Source organism: Gallus gallus, chromosome Z, assembly GCF_016699485.2.
Source record: "Gallus gallus isolate bGalGal1 chromosome Z, bGalGal1.mat.broiler.GRCg7b, whole genome shotgun sequence".
In the NCBI taxonomy this organism is placed as follows: Eukaryota; Metazoa; Chordata; class Aves; order Galliformes; family Phasianidae; genus Gallus; species Gallus gallus.
Window position 1 is genome coordinate 53,611,340 of NC_052572.1, and position 19,523 is coordinate 53,630,862.

General features: G+C 43.2%; 1 protein-coding gene across 4 annotated transcripts in view; it reads right to left on the bottom strand.

Moving 5' to 3' along the window:
- The window catches only part of TRABD2A (TraB domain containing 2A), an 84,886-nt gene that overhangs the window by 19,591 nt on the left and 45,772 nt on the right, over positions 1-19,523 (bottom strand). For 3 of the 4 annotated variants that reach the window (XM_004949322.5, XM_003643049.6, XM_040656188.2), the window contains exons 3-4: positions 9,405-9,551; positions 7,103-7,277 (exon numbers count right to left, since the gene is read on the bottom strand). In XM_004949322.5, the coding sequence (XP_004949379.1) occupies positions 7,103-7,277; positions 9,405-9,551 (322 nt within the window). The remainder of the gene's footprint in view (positions 1-7,102; positions 7,278-9,404; positions 9,552-19,523) is intronic. The other variant, XM_004949321.5, reaches the window with a different exon arrangement.

Below are 19,523 nucleotides of genomic sequence, written 5' to 3' on the forward strand. Positions count from 1 at the left end.
GAGCAGCAAAGAAAAAAGAGAAAAAAGGGAATTTGTCAGTGTTTAAAAGATTAAGACTAACTTCTGAAGTTCTCCTATCAACTAGCATGTCTCAGCAAAGTCAGTCATTTCATCAACAGGGATATAAGGCAGCTTAGATCCCCCTATACTGCTTACACATGAGATAGTACTTTTGGAGTTTCTCAGCTGTTCAAAGAGGCTGGAGAAACAATAGGAATTTAAACTCAGCTGGCTTAACCTGAGGCCTCAAATATCAGTGTTTATGCCACTAAGATGCTTTCTCCTGCACAAAAAGAAAAAAAAAATGCTTTATCCTGAATAAAAAGAAAGGGAGGAAAAAAAATCAACAGTATTTTCTCTTATTTTCAGAAGAAAACTGTAAGTAAACAAAAGCTTACTTCAGCTAAAGAAAACAAGCCATGCTGATCCTGGAATAAAAGTGACTATGCAGAATAAAGTCCAGCCCATCTAGAGCTGTGTCTGGTCAGAAACATCAATGGAGACAAGGAGTGATTCTAAAAGTACCTCAGCAGTAAAACACAGACTGTATAAATGGCACTTGAAAAGGGCAAGAGACCTGGCAACAAAGGGCATGGAAAAGGCCAAGATACTCAGTGCCATATTCACCATCTTTACTGGTACAGACTTCAGGAATCTCAAGTTACCAGAGGGAAAGCCCTGTGCAAGGAAAGTTAAGCATGGAGGGATGATAATGTGGTTAGGAAACACCTGAACAAACCGGGCATGTACAAGTCCTGATAGGATGCACACACAGGAACTGTGGGAGCTTGTCAGTGTCACTGCTAGGCCACTTTTGATTCTCTCTAAAAGGCTGTGAAAACTGGGGAAGGCCCCTGAGGACTGTATGCCTGAGAACTGGAAGAACGCAAATGTCACTTTCGTCTTCAAAAAGCGCAAGAAGGAGATCCTGAGGAACTGCAGACTGGTAAGCTTCTCGCCACTCTTCCTGGGGAATAAGATGGAGCAGATTATCCTGCAAATAATTTCCAAATGCATTAAGGACAAACAGCTTGGTTCAGGAAGTTAAGCAAACTAAGTCCTGTAAAGACATGGAACTGACCTTGAGCTAGCTATTTGTTCTTTGTGGCAAAGGAGGACAGTGGCCTCCTGAGCTGCATTAAGAGTAGCAACATGAGCAGGTTGAGAAAAGTGATCCTCCCTTATTCCTCAGCAGGAGAGACACATCTGGGTCCTGTGTTCAGTTCTAGGCTCCATAATGCAAGAGAGATGAGATAGCAAAGCAAGTCCAGGGCCACAAGGACAATGAACAATTACAGCATCCTATGAGGAAAAGCTAAGGACACCTGGTTTGTCTAGCAGGGAGAAAAGGAGACCAAGGGGGGACCCTATGGCTCTCTACAAATTCCTGAGGAGGGAAAACTGAAAGGGAGGTGTCATTCTCTTCTCCTCGTTACCTAATAACACAGAACAAAGTTGCATCAAGGGAGATTTAGACTAGACATTAGGAAAATTTTCTCTACTGTGAAGGTGGTCAAAAACACTGGAACAGGTCTCCTAGAAAGGTGGTTGATGCCTCATGCCTGTCAGTGCCCAAGAGGAATTTGGACAATACCCTCATTAATGTGTTTTAACTTTTAGGTGACCCTGAAATGGTCAGGCATTGGGATCTGATGATCTTCCAACTTGATACCCCTTTCAACTGCTCTGTTCCATTCTATACTGTTTTGTTCTGTTCTACTCTATCACACTAAAAGAGGTTAAAAGAGCTGAGATTGTTCAGCCTGAAGAGCAGAACACTCAGGAGGATATTATCAATGTATAAATAAGTGATACAAGGTTGTAAAGTAGATAGAATTGCTCAGGTTGGAAGAGGCCTTCAAGATTATCAGATCCAACCACAACCTAACCATACTACCCTAACTCTAACAACTCTCCACTAAATCACGTCCCTGAGCACCACAGCCAAATGGTTTTTAAACACATCCAGGATGATGACTCAACCACCTCCCTGGGGAACCTATTCCAGTGCTTAACTTTCTTTCTGTAAAGAAGTTTTTCCTGATATCCTACCTAAACCTTCCTTTGGCGCAAATTCAGGCCATTTCCCCTTGTCCTGTCACCTGTCACCAGCGAGAAGAGACTAACCCCTCTCTCAGTGCAATCATCTTTCAGGTATTATTCAAATAAAGCCTATTATTAGGCAATAAAGCCTAACCCTCAGCCTCCTCTTCCCCAGACTAAACAGCCCCAGTTCCTTCAGTTGCTCCTTGTAGGGCATATTCTTCAAGCCCTTCACAAGCCTTGCTGCCCTTCTCTGGACCTGCTCCAGCACCTCAGTTTACCTTCTGTACTGAGGTGCCCAAAACTGAACACAGTACTCGAGGTGGGGCCTCACCAGTGTCGAATACGGGGGCAGGATTACTTCCCTAGTCCTGCTCACCACACCCTTCCTGATACAAGCCAGGATGCCACTGGCCTTCTTAGCCACCTGGGCACACTACTTGTTCATATTCAGCCGACTGTCCATCAGTACACCAAGGTCCCTTTCCATCAGGCAGCTTTCCAGCCACTCGTTCCCAAGCCTGTAGGGTTGCCTGGGGCTGCTGTGACCAAAATGCACTTGGCACTATTGAAACTTTTACAGTTTACCTTGGCCCATCGATTCAGACTTTCAGGTTCCTCTGTAGTGCTTTTCTACCTTCCAGCAGATCAGCACTCCCTCCCATCTTGGTGCCGTCTGCAAACTTACGGAGGACTGCCGAAGAATGACGGAGAGTGGCTTGGCAACCACATCTGCCAACCCCCTCAGAACTCAAGGGTGCAATTCATCTGATCCCATGGACTTGTGAGTGTCCAGCTTTCAGAGCAGGTCCAAAACCATCTCATCATGGATTATGCAAGGTCTATTCTGTTCCCCATCCCTGCCTACCAGCACAAGGGGCTATGTGTCCAGGGAGCAACTAGTCTTACTTTTAAAGACTGAGGCAAAGAAGGCATTAAGCACCTCAGCCTTATCCTGACCCTTGGTCACTGTGTTGCCCTCTGCATCCAACAAGCGATGGAGATCCTCCTTAGCCTTCCTCTTACTGTTGATGTATGTATAGAAATATTTATTGTTGCCTTTCACCTTAGTGGCAAGTTCAGTTCTAGCTGGACTTTGGCCTTTTTAATTTTCTCCCTGCATGGCTTCACTACGCATTTGTAATCCTCATAAGTTGCTAGCTCTCTCTTCCGAAGACCATAAACTTTCCTTTTGTTTTTGAGTTCCAGCCAAAGATCTCTGTTCAGCCAGAACGGTCTCCTTCCCCATCTGCTTGTCTTCTGTGACTTGAGGATGGTCAGCTCCTGCACCTTTAAGATTACTTCCTTACAGTATTCCCAACCTTCCTGGGCTCCCATGCTCTCCAGGACTACCTCCCAAGGGACTCCCTCAACCATGGTGCAAAAGTGACCAAAGTCTGACCTCCAGAGTCCAAGGTGGCGGTTCTGCTGACCCCCCTCCGTGACTCAACAAGGATAAAAAAATGTACCATTTTGTGATCATTTGAACCCAGATGGCCTCCAACCATTACATCTCCCAGAAGACCTTCTTTGTTAACAAACAGCAGGTCCAGGATTTCGCTGCCCCTCATTGGCTCCTTTACCAGCTCTGTCAGGAGGTTATCTCCCACACACTCTAGGAACCTCCGGGACTGTTCCCTTTCTCCTGTATTATAATTCCAGCAGATGTCTGGGAAGTTGAAGTCCCCCATGAGAACAAGGAATAGAGACCTTGAGACCTTATCCAACTGTCTATAAAGTATCTTATCAACCTCTTCATCCTGGTTGGGTGGAGTAGCAGCACCCTTGTAATTGATCTGTACAAGTGCTAGAAGCCTGCAGTACAGTGGAAATATGTAGCCCTATGTCAGTTTGCATCTCTGGATAAACCATAAACCTATACTGCTACCGACCTGGCTGTTTATGGATTATAAAATGCCACAAGTCACTTTGGTTTAGCATTCAAATCTTGAATGCTCCACATACGGTTCAGAGAAATTAAAAATGAACACAGAAGAAAGACTGCTTGTTAAAGATTATTTGTGGCTTTATCCCCAAGTTCTGTAGGCAACAGTAAGTAGGTCTGGCTTGTTAACTCTAAGCATTGCCTAAGTATAAAAAAGCCTGTCCACAATTAAGACAAAATCCTTATGAGCCTAATGGAATGTCACAGGAATTACCAGCACCCTCTCTACATACATTTTTGTAATTCCCACCAATGGACTTGAGATTTTCCATGTTTCCACTTTGACCAAAAGCGAAGTTTTTTTGGATTGTTTCAGCATAATCTGTTATTTTTTCTTCTACACTTTTGTGTGAACTTAAATTACTTCCAAACAAAAATAGTTCCAGAAGTGTACCCTGACTGTGAAGTGTTTTAAATAGAACATAGGTGGAGTGTGTATCACCTATCGAAATCTGGTAAGAACATAAAATACATTGGGCTAACAAGGAGACCTACTTCAGTGCAAATTACCACATATAATTCCATAGAAGAAATCAACATCTGTAGTCATGCAGATAGATGAGGACCTGAAAGAATGTATCAGCTTTTCCTTCAAAATGCATTACACACCTCTAACATGCATTAACCCACCTGGAATATAAAATAAGGAATTGGCCTTGTCTGATTTTCACTCATTTATAATAAAAATGCTGAGAGTATTTCATACAACAGTAGGAGGCATTTGTAACACCTCAGCCATCCAAAAACCATGACCTTGTCTGGATACAATTGATGATAAAACTGTTTTTTCAGTGATGTTTGGTTAACGGAAAAAAGAACTTTACTTGCAAAAAGCATAGCCCTTTTAAAGACAAAAAGTGTGCTGTTGAAAAATCTGGTTTGGCCTGAAACCCTTTGAAATCCTACAACCATTTGACACAATCTTGTCCTGCAATTTATCAGTCGCTGCTAGGAGATATTTTTTTCACTGACGGCCAAAAGAGGGAAAATCACAATGCAATGATTACTCTTACAGTCTTACTCTTTTCTCTTCTTCTGTGTTCTGCTGCTGCTCATTTTATTTTGTCCTGTGCTACCATTTTCTTGGAGCCCTTTTCCAGTAACTGAACATAAGAACAATACTCAAGCAATGCTCAAAACTTGGCACAATTTATTAGTTCATTATTTGCTGGCATCAAAATAAATCTTCCGTAGAATCACCTATCAGACAGCAACCTGGATAAGCAAAAAACTACACTAGCCTGCTGGAAAGCCTGCTCTCAGATTTTCAAGGTGGGCTCGGAAAATCTCAGAACTGTATAGAAATGGATTTGTTTCCTGCATTATATTCTGTCATATTACTTATCTAATTTAGGAAGTTAATACAGAACAAGTGAAGAAGACCCAATGTGAACTAACAAGGAGATAATGAAGAACTGTCCTGTTAAAAGTCGGTTCCTGCAACAGACCTCTTGCTCACGTGTCCACGCATATTAGTTGTTTAATTCCCCAATGAAAAAGTGGCAAGGGCAGGCTGGCACTGCTTTTTTGGCAGATTCATTTAGGAGAGTAGATGAGAATGGACGCCAGTCTAGTAGCAAAGCCAGAGTGTAATTACAGACAGCTTCAAAGTGGATCTAGAGTCCCCATGGAAGACAGTGAACCTATCTGGATTCAGAAGTATGCTGGAAAAGCATGCCTGGTGGCTGGAAAGCAAGCCATGTGCACATAAGCCACTGATGTATTCACATGGGCCCAAGGCTCCAGGCAGTAATGCAGCAGCAGAATGCTGGGTGGATCTTAATTCTACTTTACTAGAATAGGCAATCAGAGGACTGGCTACCTTCAGCTGAAGCAGGTGACACTGGGACAGATGTATATGCTAATGAGGAATTTCAGATCAGTAGGGACAAGCATTAGAACCACGTTAGCTGCTGGAGTACACAGCAAAGCCCTAGTCTTAACTCAGAGACCAAGATCTACATAAGCTATGCCTACTTCCTGACAGGGATTTGCACAGAGCAGAGTAATACTGTAAGTAGATAACACATTACAATCTTCACGCATGCCTTAACAGTCATTATCAGCCACCTTTCATTACCTCCCTGCCCTCACACACAGGACCCTTGGTTATGTTAAGTTTGTAACCACAACTCCCTGCTGCAAGTGAGGACATTCTCGCAGACTTCAAATAAAAATGTTTTTACACTCTTTAAGTAAATGTTTCCTTACCATGTCTAGATCTTTCATCCTAACCAAAGCAGTAGCCACTGAGACCAAAAAACATCACATGGATCCAGCCAACACTTTCAGTACTCTCTGCCTCCCAAGGACCATACAGTTAATAGTGGACAAAATGCAGTTAACTCTCTAGAATCAGATCCTGCATGGATCCTCACTTTTTCACTTTCTTGGAGCCAGAACAAAGGAAGACAGTCACGGCAAACCAATCCTGTTTACACTCTTCATACATCAGTAGTCTAAGCCACGGATGTTAACCTTACCAAGTTGGATATACCACTGAGTTTACCTAGGGATTCCTGCTGGCTGCTAAGAACCGGATGGACTATTTTTTCCCTAAATGAGAAAATGTTCTGCTCCAAAACAGAGACAAAATTCCCTTGTAGCTGTGAAAGTACAGTGAAGGAGGTAATGTTCTGCAGTAGAAAGGTGAAAGTGTGCCTCTCTCCTTCTACTTACAGGGTCTTTTAGTTTCACATCCTTTGGCACATTACCCTTTTGGACGGGCTCTTGAAGGTTTATTCAATCACTGGTGTAACCTCTTACTACCTTTCACCTCAGCTCTGTACTTCTTCTGACATTCCGCCTTGGTTTGCAAGAGTCTATGTCTAAGAGCTTTTGTGTGAGCACTACAGTTGTTTCAGTATCAATGACTGTATATAAGAAAAAAACAAAAACAAATATGTAACTAACAAATTTTGTAATCAGTGCATAGCACAAGTTCTTTGCATATTGGAGAAAGCTTTCCTACTATTACATAACTCTCAGAACAGAGTTGTGTCTTGTGTCACCACAGAAGAAGTACTGATCCTTCTCTAAACCGAGGCAAACATTTGTGCTTCTAATGGATGTGCAACGAATGCGATCAGGTTAAAGATCACCTCAATGACATACCAGCTCCAAATGCAAAAAAGAAGCTCCTGTTAGGGTATTCTTCCAGCAGGTCCTTCACTCTCCTTCCCATTCGCTCATTTCGCTTGTAGATGAGCTCCTGACGGAAGTAGCTGTCTATCTCTTGGGCAGTAATACGTTCATGGGCTGGCAGTGTAGCATTAATGAAATTAGGGACCTAGGACAGAAAGAAACAAGAAGTCCTCAAAAAAGGGCCATTTATTTCACACAGCCAGCACACACAGGCATTTTGTTCTATCACTGAATGTGGCAATGGCCTTGTTTTGCAACACATATCCAATAGGACATAACTCAAAGAGAGCAAAGAAATGACTCTACAGACTTATACTGATGCACAGTGCCATTTCTATCACATCATTCCATAAGCCAGCCAGACTATTATCATTATTTTATGCAAACTGAATAAATACTCTTAGTTTTCCGCACCACTGATCCCAAATCCTCACTGTTTGGCTGAAGAAAGTATTTGCCCCTGTCTATCTTTAGCTACCTAGCTCTTCCTGAAATTACCATGGGTATGACACAATTATAATTACACTCTCCTAGGAGACTTTGACTGGTTTCAGACCCTTGGGCCTGTCAAAAAGTAAGTGTGCACTCTTAAGTAGTTAACATAAAGATCCCAAAATTTTCCCAAAGGAGGACCAGATTTTGTCAGAAAAGACAATTTAACCAGCTCTAGTTTTCCTGTCCTCAAGGTGTCTTTTCAAATGCTGTGCTCATCTCCTGGGGCTTCCAGGACAGCGGTAGCTGCACACTCTTGCAAGTGGAGAGAATTGCAGGTTCTAAGTTGCAGCCACTGTGGAACCTTCCATAAGTAGCTTTGGACACTGCCATTACAGAGACTGCTAAGAAAAGGGTCTGCAAGAGAGAGTTCTGGGGTAAAAAGAGCCACTAAGCCAAGTATTTTCCTTTGCAAAGATGCAGCACCTGCAGAGGCTCTGACTCACAGTGTATCACCACCTGCTGCAGAAGAGTGTTTAGTCCACAGCGAGACATCTACTGGTCAAGCACAGAGTCATATATAGATGACAGAGATCTCCTTAAAAGTGTAAGCTGATGGAATTCCAGGCCACTACTATTCAACTCAACTGCCCTGTGGGGAGGCCTCTTCTATAAGTAAAGGGCATGTGTTTCTTCAGAGACATGCATGTCTTGGCAAGAGCTGTTCTCTCCAAGACCCTCAAGGCAAAGCCAGCTGTCTGCAGTCCGTGACACTCCAGCAGAATAGTGATGTAGCATCTATACGTTGCTACACTGCTAGCCTCCTTTGCGAAGCCCTTTTAAATTTATGAATGAAATGCACTGTGAAGAGCTAAGCATTATTAATGACCAGGTTGCCAGCACTGGCAGGCTGAAGGGTGTACAGGACAGGAAGGTAAAACACGCGTGCAAAGCGCAGTGCCAGAGAAGCAAGGGTTAGTATGACGGTATTTCCAGCTCTGTAGCACTGCACCACACATATCAAAAGCCCATAGGAAAACTGATACTCAGCACGGAGAGCTCAGATACCAACAGACACTTGTCAGCACTGCCAGACTAGAGAAACATTTTCACTGAAGTGCATGAATTGTCAGGAAGTACCTCACGCACATGAATAAAAAGAAGCCTGATGTCTCAGACTGAGCCTAGCTAATCTAACAGCCCCAACAGGCCAACTTGGTCCCTGCTGGGCATTTTCTTGTAGTTTAAAGATCAGAGCATTGCATTCCACTGTGCTCCTTGGGAAACCGTTCCCATAAATGAAGTCTGTGAGCACTCTGAAGTTTTCTTTTCCTTGAGATTCAGTCTAAATCTATCTTTGTTTCATTCTATTTACTTTCTTTGGGCCTTATCTGTAATATGCAATCACACTCATGGGGAAAATTGAAAAGCTTGCAACTTGCCCAGCCTTACGCAAGTGTCAAAGTCAAGAGATCAATTCTCTATCACTCTTTACACAAAAGAGTCTGCTTCTGCTCTCTGCTGGTGCTACATTTGTTCCTGCCCAAGTTAGCACAATCCCAAAGGATACCTCGGAGAATAAAGGATTAACTCAGAGCTTTGATGCTAAAGCAAACATGACATTTGTCCACAAGGGAAAGCCAGGTGTGCCTTCGCTGCTTGTGTATGTTAAGATGGCGGTGAGCTAGTGCAGGCTCCTGGAGGAGGAGACGCAGGAAGCAGACACACTAGAGAGCCAGTCAGGTGTCTTTAGCCCCTGCCTGAGGGGAGACAAGCGTGAGATAGAAGTTAGTACTACTGGGACGTGTGCGTAGTACAGGGCCATGGTGGCAAGACTCACTTGAGAAGTGTCATGGTTGAAGATGATGGAGCTGAGGTCTCCACAGTTGTAATGCTTGATAAGATCTTCTGTCGTATAGGGGATCTGGAAACTGCCTGCTCGGAGGCTCTCCTGCTGCAAGAGAGTCTGATTCAAAGCAAAGATCACCTGGGGGAGGGGAGAGGGAGGAAAAGACAGAGTTCCTTGTGAGTTCTTGTCTGGCTCCTTGAGGTGGTCACAGACACACAGCTGACCTCTGAGAACTCGCCAAAACTGCTCCCACTCTGAGAACCCTAATCCACATTTCACCAACCCAGGCCTCCTCCAGGTCTGTAGCTATTTGCACATCAGGTATCACAGACCTAAGCATGGGAAATTAGCACATAACTCCATGTGGTTTTGCCTGCAGTGGGATTACAGGCAAAGATACAAAAAGATACAAAAATGCAGACTGGGGTGGGAGGGCCTTCTTTATCTTTCCAGTCCTTTGAAGGAGGGGCACTCTTGCACCCACAGACAACACTATCCCTGCCTGTACAGAGCCCTAGACTGAACTGGATCCTATCCCCACACCTCAGATAAGCACAGCTTACTCTTGTTCATCCCTTCTTCCTTATCCACAAAGAACTTTTCACCTTATCACTTGGTACATCCTCCCAACCCTCCATCCCAGGAACCATGAGGGTGGCTGGCAGCACCACAGGCTGCCATCTTCCCCACAAGCGCAGTCAGGGGACAGCAGCCCCTGGGTGATGCTCTCTCCTCCTCCTTGAGTTGCATTCCAGGAAAATGAATGCTCTCACTCCCTGTGCCTCAAGCTGGGCACACACCAGAACAACCACCGGAGTGGTGTCCTACCCCTAGGGGATGAGAGGAGTCATCTCCAAATGTTGTTGCGCCAGTGCCATTTAGTGGTGGCCTCGGGGCCTGACCACCCCAATGCCTCTTGCCACAAGCACTCCCACAGATCATCAGCATGTGAAAGGCAAAAGAAAGCAACAAGCTTTCATGTTACCTACTAGCTTATTATCATTTATTTCTAGAGCAAGGCAGCTGAGGGATGTCTGATGGGGTCTTCAAATGCATTTCAGAATTATTCTTGGGAGCGTTATTTTCCAAGCTCAGATGACACTGTTCAGTGTGATGATGACTCTGTGGAATTCACTCCACGTGGAGACTGGCTTCAAACACCATCCAAAGCAATATGGAACTGGAGGTATGTGCCTACACGAAATTCACACATAAGTGAATACATTCTTTGCGTACTAAGATTGTGTGAACAAAGCCCTTGGGTTTCGAGGACTGACAGGGTAGATGTAGGAACAAATGGACACAATTTCCTCCTTCCTAGTACAGGCCAGAAAAGTACACAGAACGTGAAATCACGCTGTCCCCACTACGGCTAAACATGTCCTCGTGGTTCCAAATCACCATGTATTGAGCCAAATATGTAAAACAAAATTTAATGTTAATTCCAGAAGTGTTCTCATGAATAGAAATGTTCACTCCCATCTCACATCTTTAAAAAGGGTGAGAATTCTTCTGCTGGTGCAAACTGCACCTCATTAAAAGAACATCTTGAAGTGGGCGCTACGGAAAGTTACATCAAACTAACCAGTGGTGATACTGCAAAGGACGTTTGCTTTATTTGGAAGTAAATTAAACAAAAACAAATGGAAATCACTTTATTTCAGGACATAAGTTTTCATGGAGGCTGGAGTTCATTGTACCCTGAAGACATTGTTTTCCATTTGTTTGGCTTCAGTTCCCACACAGAGAAGCTCTAATGAATGTTAATGACCAGATGAGATTCACTGAGACAGAAGCCAAACCTATGCTGAAAATGTAAGGCTTCTACAGCCAAGACTGTGAGGTCACGTGAGGAAAAGCTCCTATGTACAACCAGCCCAGCCAAAAACATTTCCATGAGGATGGCTTATTATGTAGGTTACTTGGATTTCTATAGCAGCAACCATTGGGATAATGTACCATTCAAGCAACATGGTCCTTACTAGACTCTGCAGCCTTTCCAACAATTACCAGATGGTTCCTGTCCACGGAGTGACAGTAAGACCTGTAAAGGGTTCCTGTGCTGGCCAGGTGGTTCTGCCTCAATGCACATCAGAGAGGCTTTGCAATCTTTACAGTTTGTTTTTTAATCTAAACACAAACCAGCAGAGGGTAGTCATCTTCTGTGGAGAAAACACTAACCTGTTGGATGAGATATATAAAAAAGCAAACCTTCCTCTCTGTTGTACTCTTACAGACTGTGCTCCTGCTTTTGCTTTCTTGGGCTGGCTGTCTGCAGGCTACACTCTGCTCCCTGCACACCTCTTCCCTACAGCCTCACTTCATGTTTTAGGGGAAACAGTCTCTCCTCCACACGGTCTCACCCACCTGGCCTGGAAGGCAGCAACCCGGTCATTTCACACAGGCATCTTTCTTCCTTATGCCCACTCACCAGCAATAAAAAACCTGCACACAGTAAACTGCAGATGGCTGAACAGATCTGCCTTAAGGGCGCAGTTTAAAACTGGAATGACTACCTGCAGATATGAAGGATTACTGCGCACATTTACACAGGAATAGCAACAACTTGCTCCCACAACTTTCAAATTTCCATACTGCTGGCATAACAAAAACCTCTACCAGATCTTTGGACTATGGTAAGGGTATTCTTTTCTGGTGTGCAGATGGAAAACTTCATACTAGACACATGTAGAAATCTCAGGACTGTAGCAGCTGAAGGACTTGCCTGCTCAGATAGGGAAGGCTTTTCTTAATGAGGTGGTTCATGATTCATGTCAGAGAACAAATGAAGTGTCCAAGATCACTGGCTGAGATTCCTACACACAGCCCTTATCACAACTTTCTAGGGACACAGAAGGTTGCCCCAGACCCCACAGCACTGTTGGTCAGCTTGCATGGCGCTGTGCGTGCTGCTCTTCCTTGGCGTGGAGGACTGCCAGGTCATATTTCCCCATAAGCTTTCTCTTTGCTCCTTTGGCTCTTGTCTGGCGTCCCATCACTGTGCATAGCACCTGGGAGTGAAGTCAAACAACAACCACCTTGTAGTGAGGGAACTTTCACCTTGGTGTGCGAGGGACAGAGGTCATCTTGGCTCCTTTGCTGACAGCAGCAGCAGCCTCCCACAACACCACTGTTAATCACAGCTTGAACACTGGGACACAGAAAAGTCAAGATATGACAAATGGTCAGGAATCAAAAGAACATCAATTGCCTTGATGATTAGTCCTCCCTAATGAGCTACAGTAACTCATGTCATCAGGCTTTGCATAGCTGGAGGTTAGGAGATGCCTTTGCCAAAAATATTCTCCACATCAGCTGGTCTGAATTGGATGATGGCATCTGCTGAAGGGGGATCATGGCACACCCACTGAACAACTACATAGGATTACAACTTAGCGTATGCAGAACCTCTCAAAGGAATGTCATAGCTTCTCTTCATTTCTGCATCACATGTATCTTCCTGGAGGAAGAGTGACTCCCAGGCAGAAAGAGAGCTGTTGGGGGTAAAGAGAGAGTTGTTAGCAGCACCAGGTGTTGCTTAAAGCCGTGCCCCAGGGAGAAGGTTATCTTTGGTAAACAGTAATGGATAAACACTGTCAGGATCTCAAAGGAAAGAAGATCCCTAAACCTTTTGTTCTTAAAGGATTTCAATTGCTAAGGTGGGTCATGCTCAGATGATGATAGCTCTTATCTGTCATTATTTCTGAAAGAAAACATAAGACTAGGTACATAGCAATACTTAATGAAGACCACAGTCATCAGACTTTTGGGACTGGATCCCAGTTTTGTTTACCAGAGGTAAAAAGCTGAAAGACAGTCAACAGAGCATGAGATGGAGAAGCAGGGATCAAATCAGCAGCTGATCTGCAACTGCTGTATTTGCTTGGCACATATACAACTGTCTGTCTTCCCACGTCTCAGTTTAGTTCTGGAGTCCCTTCATTCTTATCAGTCCAAGAAGTCAAGATAACAACAGAAAAAGAAGAAAAGGTTGAAGATTTTTTTTTTTTTTTGCTTTGCTTAGAAATTGAAACAAAAAAATTGTGCTGTGCTGAATTCCTCAAGCAAGTGTTACACAAAGTACATGTCTGTCTTCCAATTGTCTCTTGCACTGTGCTCTATTAATACAAAAATCTTCCCTGTTTTGGAATCTGCAGAAATCACTCAACATTTGTCCTCTCTGCACGCCTACTCTTCCTTAATTCACACTCTCCACCCCCATCCCCCCTGCAACTTTACCATACCCGGCTCCATTAAGTGTATTCATACTGGCATCAAAGCATCCCCTGAAAAGATGTATTCGGAGAACAAAAGTAACAAGTTTATTATAAAGGGATTTTTTTTTTCCTCCCACCTCCCATTTCCACTGTGATCTCTCTGTCTTCCCCAAGCCCTCTCCCTTTTTGTACTGTGGAAAAAATCGATTAAGCTCTCTGGTATACATCTTGCAGCAAGCCTCATTCTCCTCCTGGAGATTTCTTCAGCTGTCAGGAGACACTTGTCTCCTTTGCTAGCATTGTTGGAGTGGCCTACTAGGCTAAGGAGGTGGAAAAAAAGGAGGTTAGAGCCCAGCAGATGCCTTTTTTGTCAAAGACAAAAGACCCCCTGCCATCCTCTCCACTTTTCAGCACTTTCATCCACACTGGATCAAAGTGCTGTTCTGCATATGAAAGGATCCTGGCATTATGTGCCTCAAATTAGCCTATCGCCATCCCGCTAGCCTCCAAGTCTTGCCAACAAAAGCGTTCACATCTGTTCCATCATTTGCCTCATCTTCTGTTTTTACTTTCCTCTCTGGTCTCAGTTTTCGAGGCCATTCAGCCCCTTGAATTATAGTCTGGGGAGCATCTTCCTTGCCCTCCAATCGCTCACCCGGACAATTTGCTCTTAATTGTCTTACGGAATCATGGGCTGCTTTTGGGTCCTTCCTAGCGACTAACTGCATCTATTACAGCTTCCATTCAGCCTCTTCAGCTAGTTCTTTCCTCTTTCCTCCTTCTTCTCAAAAGCATGCTTCTCTCCTTGCTCTTCACCTGGACGAAACCACTGCTGCTCTGGACCAATGAACCCTACTGCTCCAAATCAAAGACAGCTTCAAATCAAAGGCATCTTGGCTATGAAAGTCAGTAATCCTCCTTTGTTATGTTAATGGTCCAGCAGACTTGAGTGCTGAGAAGAAAGTGAGACTCCTTGCTCCAGTGTGACACAGATTCTTAGATGTCTGGTGCCTGTGCCTCAGACTCTGGAAACCTCAACACACCTGTCATGAGGAACCCTGCAAACACAGGCAGAAGTTTGATTTTGGCAGGGGCTGAGAATACCAAGGGAAGATTTATTCTGCTACCTGTAGCCTACAGAAGAATCAAAGTCACTTTCACGGTTATTGCACCAGATGAGGAGCTCCTCATCACCTCTGCAAAAATCTTTCATGGAGATAAAAGGGAATATCTTCCCAAATAAAGATTATTTTTATGAGAAATGTTGGATTCAGGTGACTAGAAATGACAGATGATCTGAGAGCTCACCCAAAGAGCAAGAGATGAGCAGTTCGAGTCACTGAAACACACAGAAATAGAAAACAACTCTGGGTTACCTGTGAGCTTCAAGTTTCCCATGGATTTGATTTCATGTATGGTACTTCTACACAGAAGACAGCATAGCAAGGAGAAGGAGCACCTCTTCCCTAATATCATCACCCAAGGCTCTCAGATACTCAGCTTCAAGTCAGACAACTCAGATGGTGGCAGAATTAATAGCATTGAATAACATGGTCTTTGGTCTATTGGCAACAAATTCACACTGGCAACTCCTGGTGCCAGGATCTTGCAGAATGTCTTTACAGAACTGAATAAAAAGAAGCTCTGAATGTGTTTGATTATTACCCAAATTTATAATACATAAATCAATCACTCTCCAACTAGGAGCTACAGAAACGAGGGGCTTCCAATAATTTGTCAGGCACTACTGAAGCACTGAAAGAATTTATCATTCTCCTGCTGATGCAGAAGATTATGCTGAGTCAGAGGAACACTGTTTACATTGCTGCTGAAAGAAACACCAATCTGGACTGTAATAGACTGCATTAATTCACAGCCTTTTGTCTGAGTCATTTGCACCGTTTTAAGGCTTTTATGTTTCTACTCATTGTGGGAGAAATTAACACCGCACTGTGTGCTGAATGTGGAATGAGACAAACAGTGGAAAAAGCTGCTGCTGTCCAACAGGTCAGTTTGCAATTCACAGTTGGACACATCCATGACCTTGTTGAGACTTGCTCTGGTCTTTCTACAGAACTAATAACATGGCTGTGAGCCCACAGGGGCTGCTGCTGCCCCTCCTTCCCAAGAACTCTGCATCCAGGTGCTTGCTGGAGTTTCTCCTTGTGCTGCAGGAATGTGCCAAGATTTCATGAAGTTCATCCAGTTCATCTCCCAAGTTCTCCACTCTGTGCTGGAAATGAACTGATTATGCATATTTGTATGTTTCCAGAGAATGAGTAAACTTATTATTATTATCGTTGTTGTTATTGTTATTATTGTTATTATATTTGTAAGTAATTTTCTAAGTAATTTTGTAAATATTAGCAAAGGCTGTTGTAAAAATGTTTACAAATCAAATCCTCATCAAATACATTTTTATCTTATCCATCAGAAATAGGCAGCAGCCTTTTTATACAGTCCTGTGCCCAACTGAAATTAAAAATGGATTTTCCAGATTTTACACTTAGAATTCCTGCCTGTCTTCTACCTGGCACTTCTCCAGCTAGCAATATCTAGACCATTCTGGGTTAGCATTGCCACGTATCTCCTAAACTCAGGTCTACGTCAGCCCTGGGAACAATTAAACAAACAACAAAAAAAAATGCTGGCAATTCAGATTTCTCTTAGGGTACCTAAGTGTTCCAGCTCCCAGGATCATACTGCTAAGTCTTCTTTCTCATAAATATTTTACAGGACAGTAATACAGCCATTTCAACACTAATAACAGAGTTGTGAAATGAAAAATCTGAAACTAATGTTTCTTGGGCTAAGACTGGCCATGAATTAGGATTTGGTACCTGCAAATACTATTATTATTTTTTAAATAAGCCTTCTACTAAAATAGGTCTTGCTTCAGTTCAACTCTTCCTTCTTTTCCACGGTACCCTTAAAATTGGTGGAAGCAAAACATAGTGCAGCCAACATTGCGAACTTCATTGCAGGGCAACCGATGCACTACCCCCTTTTCAGTTTACATTCCTTTTTCTGTCCTTATTTAAAGCACAAGACAGAATTTCCTACCCTATCTGGAAAAAAAAACCTACTAAAGCAAACAGACAAAGCAACCAGTGCTAAACTGAAGTTGAAATTGAGACTACAGATTCCTCTCACTGACTACTCCACTGTAAGGAGTAAGTTGGTTGCACAGTTGAAGCCCAACCTAACCTACAGCTTCATGGGCAGCATTTAAAGTATTTTTATTTTTTTTTTAAATCATCCTACACCAAATCAAGGCTATTTAATAAATTTGAAATTGCTGATTAGGATTTGGCCTCCAGTTTTCTTCCACTCAACCGCAGGTCATCTTTGGAGTGCTGCTAAATGAAAGAAAAAATCTTGCAGTTCCCCTTCTGCATGGATTATTTTATCACTTCTCTTCTCTAGCTCCAGTCACACAGATTAGGACAACAACAAACTTGACAACCACACTTTGCACACAGTGCAGCACACTTCAGTCTGAAATTGCTATCATCGTTTTTTGTGCATCTTTTCTAGAGGAAACAACAGAATAATTTAGACAAGAAATTTTACAGAGGCTTGAGTGCTTCTCCCTGTTTCTGTTAAGCAAATGTAAGTTGCTTGCGCAATTCATACGTACATGAGCAAATCAAGACTATAAAGCTAACAGAGTAAACAATCTATGCTTACATTGTGAGGAGCAAGCCCAGGCATTAATCGTATGCCTTCTGGTAACTATGCAACGAGATATTTTGGATTTTCTTGAAGTTCTGCCAGCTGGGAAATGCATGTTCCTTATATAACACTCAGCATTGATAAAACATTTTTTCCACTCAACAGAACAATTAGGTTTGGGGACCTTGACTGCCGTTCCAAACAGAGAAAGAACTTCAAACCAGTGTTTATGTCAAAAGCAACTCAGAGCACCTTCAAGAGAAGCATTTGGCTTCCAAATGAAGAACTGCAGAGCAGTATGACCTTTTCGAGGCGCGTGGATGAAAGATAAAGTTTATATTAGAGGTAGATACCAAAGAAAAGCTCAAACAAGAATCACTGAAACTGTCCCCATCTGGTTTCAGGCAGATTAGAGACTGAAGGTTCTCAGTACAAAAGCTTTCCAAGAGGAACTGTTTGACAAAAATTCCACACAGACCTGAAACAGTTCTAAACTGTGCTCTTCAGAGTAACTGTGAGTTCACTCACATGAAAAAAATGAGTGTACCCCAAGGCAGATTGGGAATTTCTATTCCAACTGTGTCATGCTGCTTTCCTGAGTGGATCTTCTTGGAAAGAGATAGCTGATTGCACCAGAAGGCAATAACTACTTTTACCTCCTCAGCTCTCCACATCAGTACATGACTAGTAGCCCCACTTCAGCCAACACACCAAGCTCCCCCTGTGCAACAATTTGAAATGCTCTGATTTTCAGATCCATGAAAACTCACCTGCTGTCAATTTAATCAAGGAACCAATGTATGTTCAAAACTTCCTAAGGACTTGGTTTGTTCTTAAAGAAGTATTTGGTTTACATATTATTTCTCGTCCTTCAGTTTTAGTCCTGGAAGGGATTAATACATCCAACAGTAATGGTGTGACTGGCACACTGGAGGTTGCCACTCAGTGGGGCCTTCACAGGTTTGGCAGGTGAGCTGTGCTAACCTCAGACTGTCCAACATCTGTTGCAAGGTCCTGCTCTGGGGCTGCAGCAATCCCAAGCAAAACTTTAAGTTAGGCAAAGAATGGACTTCAGAGAGGCCTTGATTCTTAAGCTGGTTGATTACTCAATGTGAGCCAGCAGTGTGTACCTGCAGCCCAGAAAGCCAACTGCATCCTGGCCTACATCAAAAGAAATGTGGCCAGCAAGGCAAGTAGGTGATTCTTCTCCTCTGCTCCACTGTTGTGAGAACCTTCTCAGAGAGGTGTGTCCAGCTCTGGGGATCCCAACATAAGAAGGACACAGACATTGGAGTGAGTCCAAATGAGGGCCATGAAAATGATCAGAGGGCTAGAGCACCTCTCTTATGAAAAGAGGCAGAGGAATTTGGGGTTGTTTATACTAAAGAAGAGAAGGATCCTGGGAGACATTAGAGTGGTCTGAATGTATCTAAAGGGGGCCTACAAGACAGTTGGAAAGGGACTCTCCATCAGGGAGATAGGACAAGAATCCCTTTGGAATTTTAGGAGACTGCTTCTGTTCAGCTGGTTTGTAAGAAGCCTCACAGATCAGGTAAGATGTTGGTCTCAAAGTATGGAAGATTTTTAATCTGTGGATTTCTGTACCCGTTTTGATGTACACACAGCCAAAAGAAAGGATAATTATTTCCTCTTTTAGCCCCAAGGTTTATCAGCTGCGTAACAGCTTTATTGTTTTCCTTCCCCTGCTAGACACATTTTATAAAGCTGTGTTAAATTACTAAAAATAACTGCAGTCCAGTAACTTATGAAGCCGGAACAATGATAGCTCAAACTGGATTGCAGTAGCTTTGTAACAGGCGCCTACCAGCATTCTCACTAGGAGAACGGAACAAGAAGCATCACAGATAAATTATTTGGATATTCTGTCACACAGGAAAGCCACGGAGTATCTCTGAACTCACACCTTTTAAAATAGCTGAACAGAGACTTCTTAATCACCTCAGTGTACAGGATAGACAGCAGTCCCAACAATGAGCTAAACTAGTCTTTCACTCTTTCAAGCCTTAGATAGTCAAATAAATTTGCGAAAGGCCAGGGCAGGTCATGTTCCCTACATCAGTTCTAGCACATGGTCAAAAACACTCACTGTCAGGGTAAGTGTCCTGGATAAGCATTTGCTCAATGACCTCTGAGAAAAGTTATACCTCTCTGAGAGGTATCTGCCAAGAGCCCATCATTTCACAGAGACATCAAGATG